Here is an 8,073-nt window from a genome sequence, read left to right on the forward strand (position 1 = left end):
GAAACGACACGACGTGGACCTCTGGCCGTGCGGAGAACAGGTTCAGCTCTCGTGGTCGAAAGCGGTGTAAGCAGGTAGAAGAACAGAAAAGTACGATGTACGTCTGGCTAGTGCACACACAAGCACCTGTTCACCGACGTCCGTCACACACGCCAAGAGACTCCGCACAGAAACAGCCGCATTAACGACTACCGTGCCGCGGAGGCTAATGGCGCAAGAGGGCCGTGACCGAAATTCTTTCGAAGCAAAGGGGCCAAGTGCAGAAAATGCTCGGCTCGATAAATCTGTTGCGACCGCCACAGAGTCCTTGCGGATGGACGACCATTGCTAATTCTACTTTTCTCATATAGTACGCGATTGTTTTTGACTATTTAATACTTTTAGGATAAGTAGCAAATAGAGGAAAGTAGGGTAAAATAGGGGTATTAAAAATTGAACGCTCGAGCAAATAATGCTGAATCATTTTTAGTTCGTGTTAAATTCGTGTAATTAAACATTATGAAATAAAGTCTAGGATATCTTATTGTGTTCAAATAAATTATATATATTTGTGATTTTATTTATAAATTAAAAGTTATAGAATACCGATAGATTATTAATATTCAGATATCACAATGAGAGATTAATATTTTCTATATTTTATAAATAGCATTTTGCCATTTAATTATTTATTGATTTTTCATTGATTTCTATGAATCAAATATTTTATGTCATATCTACTTCTGTTGTTATAATTTATCATAAAAAATTAAAAATTGTAAAGTTTCAATGAAAATTTAGCAGTAAAGTATTAAAATATTGATGAGTTTTTCAAAATATTGATGAATGGTTGTCATTCCCATCACTAGAGGAAACCTATACCTCTAATACCCACATACCAGTACACACAGGTAAGGACACGCACACGCGTGAAATGCACGCATGATGAACACTGCGAGCAGTGCATTGTAATTCGTCACAATGACTGCACATCCTGGTGTACTAGTCTTTGGCACAGGTGCGCGATAACCTATGTGTCAACGACAACCGAACGTCGCCTCTGACTGGTGCAACGTGTTCGCCTATTCCATCACGAGCATGCAGACTAGACTGTGAATACGCTACCTTTGGAAAGTGACACAATTTTAAATAGTACCGCATTTAACTTCGTTCAAAATAGCAAAACACTCGAGTTTTTTCCTTTTATTATATTTTTTGTAAAATTAATTAATAAAATAATATTATTATTAAAATTATTTTTTTTCATTGAATATTTTTTAATATAATTACAAATAGATATATTGATCAAAAATTTGTATTTTTAATAAAATCATTAATATTTAATAAAATAATTAATACCTTTTGTTATTTACTTATTATGTAAAGTATTAAATTAAGTAATTTTCTATTTAATTTTTTTTCAGTTTTTCAATAAGTAAAAGTTCTAAGATTTTTGAAAATTAAACAAGTACGGTTAATCAAATTGAATTTAATGTATTCTATGGCTTGCGTTTAATAAGTAATATAGTATAAGTAATAAATAAAATGATAATAATCTCTAACGTGTTAATTCAAGACAGAATTTTTAAACTAAGTTAAGAACTTAATAAAAACAAACTGATAAAGTATATGATATATGATGTTAATATAACTTTTTAACACATTTGTTTCATAGAAGAATGAATCACTTAAACTTCCAATAAATAAACATTGAAGTATTTTTTAAAAAAAATTATTGAATTTAAACTCTACTCTCATTCATAAATCATCTGATATTACTTACATTTCAGACAAATAAACAATATGATTGATATTAATTACCTTATATTTAAATTATAATAATAATATAATAAATAATAATGTGCAACAAAAATATTTTATCATATCAATAAATATAATATTATATATTAGAGTATATAATTTATAAAATAATTTATTTATGTGTACATTAAAAATCATTCTATTAATTTTGAAGTGATTACTTCCAATGATTCATAAGCGAGAATGTAAGTATGTCTTCACGAACGCCATTTCCTTTATCGTCCATCTAGTTTCCGTAGTCGACGATAAATCTTCGCACAAGTAACAAATGCTCGATAAGAATAATTCTATGATTCGTGGAATGTTCGTTCCTCTCGGTCACTTTTCTATTTACGACTGCGAACCAGCTACGTCCTTCTGTCCCCCCCTCTCTCAATCTGTTCTCGACCCGACACAGGATTCTCTACATCGGTACACGAGGCTCGCCTTGGCCGTCGTGGAATTACAGACATTGACGATCGTGAGCGTTCTCAAGTGTTGCGCAATATGTACGAGAACCGTGCGAAACTTGAAAATTCTTATTGTAACGGGCGCGAGGGTTGCGCAATATCGCGTAACGCATGCGTGACCAAATTGAATCGTAATGAGTAAAACGCGCCTAAAAACAATTATTCTGAATGAATAAATATATATTTTTTTTGAATTTTTTTATTTGAAATTGTTTGAAATCGTTTGTACAATAGAATAAAATTCATTTTATATATTATTAAATGTTATTTCAGATTAATGATAATTTGATATATTGATATTATTAAAATATTGATAAAAATCCTTTTTTTACCATAATTATTATAAGATATAATATTGAATTTTTAGAAAATGAAATTCTTTTTTGAAAAAAGAATATTTAGCTATTAATAAAGAACCAGATTTTTCGAAAATTGAAATTTCAAAAATTGGAATTTCTCGTTTAAATTTAATTATAAAATCTTTTTTATTTTTTTATATTTGAAATAATCGATTAATATATTAATTGTAAATTATTTTACACGAAAATTATATATGAAAAATCATATCTTTTTTTTTAAATAAATATTAAATTGTAAAAGAAGTAAATTTTAAATTTGTAAAAAATGATATATGTACGAGATCTATGACATATATAACATATGATAATTTTTTTAATAAGGATTGAATAATATATATAATTATACAAATATAATATATATATATATGTATTATATATACAAAGTTTTAAAGTTTAAAAATAGTTGAATATACCATATTATATACAATAGAATAATCACGATGTCACATTATTCGCGTATAATATGCAGGTAAATTATGCTAATGCTGAAACGCATAAAAAGTATCGCGGCGTCTTGCTTATGCGGGCGTCGATGTCTCCACATATGAACGTGGAAGTGCCGCGTCGAAGATATTGTGTGCTACTAAATAATGAATGTGTATATAGAAAAATTTAAATACGAATTGAATACTTTCACAGTCACGCGGACACAATCAATGTATCAGCAAAGATTGTCGCTTCGATAAATTATTGAATCTCATCTAATGAATAGACGTAATAAATCTAGATACAAAGTACGTAGACTTTATTCAATTATTAATATTCAATGGATTCTTTATCTTGTAATATTAACGGGACATCGATGTAACTACGAAGGTGAAACAATTGCATTGTATCATCGATAATTAATCTACGTGATTCTTTTATAATCTATTTAAAATAAATTTCAATTTAAAATGAATTTTTTTATGAAATAAATAGATTTATTCTTTATATCATATACTTTAATATATATAATTCTTTTATATTGTAAATTGCTATATCTATATATATTTTGTTTTAATTAGTTTTAATTAGTATATAAATAGTAATATATTATAATATAAGCGACAAGTTTAAATATTCTTTTTTTCTTATTTCTTCATTATGCTGAAACATATATCTTCAAATACTCATTCATTAAAGGAAAAGTCCCTTAGAGTCCCTTATTAATGAAGCGAATAATTTCATACCCCATCCATCTTTCACTAATTATTTTCTAGTTATGCTTTTTACCTAGAAAGTTGAAATGTGGTTTGACTTTCGTAGCCCTTGCTATTTTCATAATGCTTTGAATTATAAGAGAAGTAAATATTATATTATTTTATTTTTTAAAAAAATATGTAATAATTTCATTTTCAGCAATTCGAAAGTTTTCGAATAATTTGTAGTACATAATATCAATAAAATTAATATTAATAATAGAATTTCATTAAATTTTTTTAAATAAAATTTTTTTTTGAAACATGATTTTATCTTAATATAATAATATCTATTGAAATATCTATTGAAATATTGCAAAACGGAAAAATAATAAAAACATTATAATTTTTTTCATATAATTAAACAATTACATCAGTCAACATAGATATTGAGCATTTAATACTAATTATGTAAATGTTGACTATAATCGGATACAGGAACTATAGTTTGTGACATGAATTTCAACTATGGTGAATGAATTTCAAATATATTCGTCACATATACTATACTTGACGTTGGTAATGACCGATAATTAAATACAAAAAAAGAAATCCTAAATAGAGAAGATTCTGATTAAACACTAGTAAATTAACATAATAAATTTTCACATAATAAAATAACGAACGTCTGCTTATCTCATTCCAATCTTATCTGTCTAGCCTTTATTATTCCATTAAATTAGTATTTCACCAAAGATACGGTTGCAAATTTACAGCTGCGTGATGGATGGTGATAATTGTCTACTTATCGAAACAGCTTAGCAATTCAGTTTATTGAGCGATAATCAAGAATCATATGCGTGCATTCGCCGAAATAAAACTCAAAGATTCTAATTCTTTTCGATTATTATTAAAAGATATTTTTTCAAAAATAAAAACTTATCAATGTAAATTTTCGAGTTTTGTACATCTTAATTGATAATACGAGATGATTAATGAGTAACGTTGTGGGAAAGTAAATTTGCACCTGCGGTATGTGATAATCGATACGAGGCCATCGACATCGAGCTCTCGAAACGATCGACCGTGTCTGTAGCAATAGAGAAAGAAGAAAAAAAAAAATGGAAGGGGCGACGAAAAACGAGGAACCGGTTCGAGTCATTTTTCTAAACCAGTTTAGGACCAACTTCATCGTTCTGTCTACTCACTATACCGTTGTAAAAGAATCGCGTCAGACTACCATCGCGCGTTATGCCTGCGAATAGGCGCCTCAGGCTAAACACTCAATTAACCTGTCTTTCAATGAATTACATAACCTAAAATCAGCCTCCGATTTTGAACATGGAAATTCAAAATACCGACTAATTTTGTTTCTTTCATCCATTATACATATTATACATTCAATGAAGAAATGATGTTAAAATAACATTATTACATTTACTAGATACATAATCTAAAATCATTTTGAAATCATTTGGAAATTTAAAATATCGAATAGTTTCCTTATTTGTTATTTATATTTTCATGACGTTCAATGATAGGAAAAAATGAAACGTTATAATATCGTCGAACTGTTTTGTTTTAAATGATTTAATTGAAATCATAAAAATGATAAAAAATGAAATAAATAAATAATAATAAGAAAATTTATTTCTTCATAGAAATAACGTTATAAGTGAAAAACTTATTTACATATCGTTATGCACTATATACCGTTGACCAATGATTAAAAAAGAAATGATCCGTTGATTGACAAATGTCACATCATGAGTTATTACATAACCTACAAATTAATGCTTCTTTTTCTTTAGCTATCTTTTCGAAAAGAAATACGAAATTATTATTAATTTTGTGATTGAATTTCGTAACGCGTTTTTTCTCAATTTTTCTTATGTGATCAAATTAAACAGTTGAAAAAAAAAGTTCCCGATGTTAATGTAATAGATCGTAAAACAATGACATGTTATATAAAATACTAAAAGATAATGACAGCGTTACAAATCAAATTTGCAAATGCACTTCTAAATTGCAACGGCACCTGTGCACACGACTCTTGTTTGCACCTGCAGGCTGGCCTAAAATATTCTCGCGCGCGCATTTTTTTTTCTTTTCTTTCTTAGGACAGTCAAGTGCAAGAAAGGAGTCTTACCAAGTCGAAGGAAACAGAGAATTTTAATGAACCGGCCGAAACCTGCTTTACAATCTTTGCAGCGAATCTTCTTATCGCGGGCTGGTAAAATTGTTATAAATTGTTATTTTTTTTAAAATTGTTGTAATTTTTCACGAAACAATATTTCTTCAATTTACATATATTGATTTCTGAAATTATTTGTTAATTTATACGAAATTTTCAAACTATACAAATTGTGAAATTAAATCTGATTTAATGCTTAAATAAATTGATTCTGAATCAGTTATTCATGATCCATAGTTCATCGAAATATATTTTAAAATGTCGATTGATTATTAATAATAATCAATCCTGAATCATTCTTGACCCATACTACATTATCTTTTAGAATAAAGATTGATAACATTTTGAATAATTTACATTATCATTTGTGATCCATGTTACATTTGAAAACATTAACTGATGGATAATACTAACTATGATTCTGGATCATTTATGATCTATGTTGTATTGTATTTTAAAAATAATTTCTCAATTAAAATAAGACTTGAAAAAAAAAATTTGAATGTTTGATTGAAATAATAGTATATTCTTTTTATGATAATCTAGAAAATTCTCCTTGTTGTTGAGATATTTAATTAAAAAAAAACTTACATTGATGTTTATTCACAATAAGACTGAGAGGTTCGGCACTGCCAAGAGGACTTTCTTTACCACTACAGGGTGGCGGGCTTTTGCCAAGGTGCTGCGCTTCCAGCAACCTCAGTTGCTGCTGATGCAGCCGATTTTTGATCAGGAAGATTTTTGGCATCCTGATGTACGTTTACGCGTGCTAACGTGACTTTTGCTTTGTTGTTTCACGCCACCATTCCCACGTCTGATTTCAATAGCATTCCTCAGAACCATCAATCGCACAAATAATCACTTCTCGAGTCTTTTTCAAGTTAATAATCAGCCAATCACTGTCTGTTTTAAAAACTGCGATTGCGGCAAACGTTTATCACTTTCGGTAACGAAACAGAATCCCAAATGTTCGTCCAATGTCAATGATCCGAATGCAAGTTAGGCATAGCATTCCTTATTAAAATTCATTTCGAGAGAAAAAAAAAATCTGCGATGATATTGTTAATAATATTAATAATATTAATAAAACGAAGTTTTTCTTGGATCACTGTTCCAATAGTCACTATTTACGATCATACACGAAGTTCGCGAAGTTCAGAGATCGATTAGCTACTCTGTTCGCGGTCAGTCCAAGGTCTGTCTTTTACTCTATCTCTTCCTTTCTTTACTGTCTCTCTCTTTCTTTGTCACGGATTTACAGTTATCCTGGATAGAGGCCGCAGATCGAGTAGCATACATGAACGACCGATCTCTGGTGAACGACTGAGACTCCGTTGCCTCTTCGCTAGACCGGGCCCCGAGCTTCATCCCCACCGCGAGCAGATTTAATCCCCACTTTATTGCTCGGTCGGCAGGCCCTCCTTCTCCCACTAAACGCACCTCGCATGGTATACAACCCATCCAGATTATTTGGTCGCTTTAGCAATGCGCGGGGCCCGTCGGTGGCCTGTTGGAGATGGAAACCGCTCGCGGGATAGCGCATGCGCGTAACGGAGCATCGTACGTGTGCTGAAGCGTGCGAGATACCCCTTGCCCTTCTCCTCGTACCGGTTCCCACCCTCATCGCGTTTGCGTCTCTTTTTAACGGAGACGCGTTTTATCCTGATTGTATCGTCTCTGTTCCTCTTTCTTTTTTCTATCCTCTTTCTCGTGTATGTATAATCTTTTCCTACCAGTTGCTTGATATTTTTCATATATTTTTCTCCTTTTTTGCGGCAACGCGTGCAAATGCGATTGCGCGTGCGCAGTGCAAGTTTTTCATTCACACGACGCAACGATCCCTGCGAACTTGCCCTCGTTTTTTATTGAAGATAATTGATAATCTATTTGGGTAGAAATCGGTTGCCTTATTAAGATAATTGATTTATATGTATTTTTTAAATATGAAATTTATGATTCTTTAGTATTAAAAAAACCTAGAAGAGGAAGACATTATAAAAAAAGGAAAATTACATAGGATAAATTTATAAATTTCAAATACGTAAAATTAAATAGATACAATGAAAAATGTACAACTTCTATATCATTGATCTATAACACCTGTACAATTCGCCACAATTGCACGCACGGTTCTCCAATAAACATAAGTA

At 30.3% G+C, this 8,073-nt stretch overlaps 1 protein-coding gene across 7 annotated transcripts in view; it reads right to left on the reverse strand.

Annotated features, from left to right (window-relative positions):
• The window catches only part of LOC102675898 (transcriptional regulator ovo-like), a 27,386-nt gene extending 20,407 nt beyond the window's left edge, over positions 1-6,979 (reverse strand). For all 7 annotated transcript variants that reach the window (XM_006611208.2, XM_006611209.2, XM_006611206.2 and 4 more), the window contains exon 1: positions 6,515-6,979. In XM_006611208.2, the coding sequence (XP_006611271.1) occupies positions 6,515-6,671 (157 nt within the window). In that variant the 5' untranslated portion in view covers positions 6,672-6,979. The remainder of the gene's footprint in view (positions 1-6,514) is intronic.
• Between the last annotated feature and the right edge of the window lie 1,094 nt (positions 6,980-8,073).

The sequence above is a fragment of the Apis dorsata genome, unplaced genomic scaffold (assembly GCF_000469605.1).
Source record: "Apis dorsata unplaced genomic scaffold, Apis dorsata 1.3 scaffold_85, whole genome shotgun sequence".
NCBI lineage: Eukaryota > Metazoa > Arthropoda > Insecta > Hymenoptera > Apidae > Apis > Apis dorsata.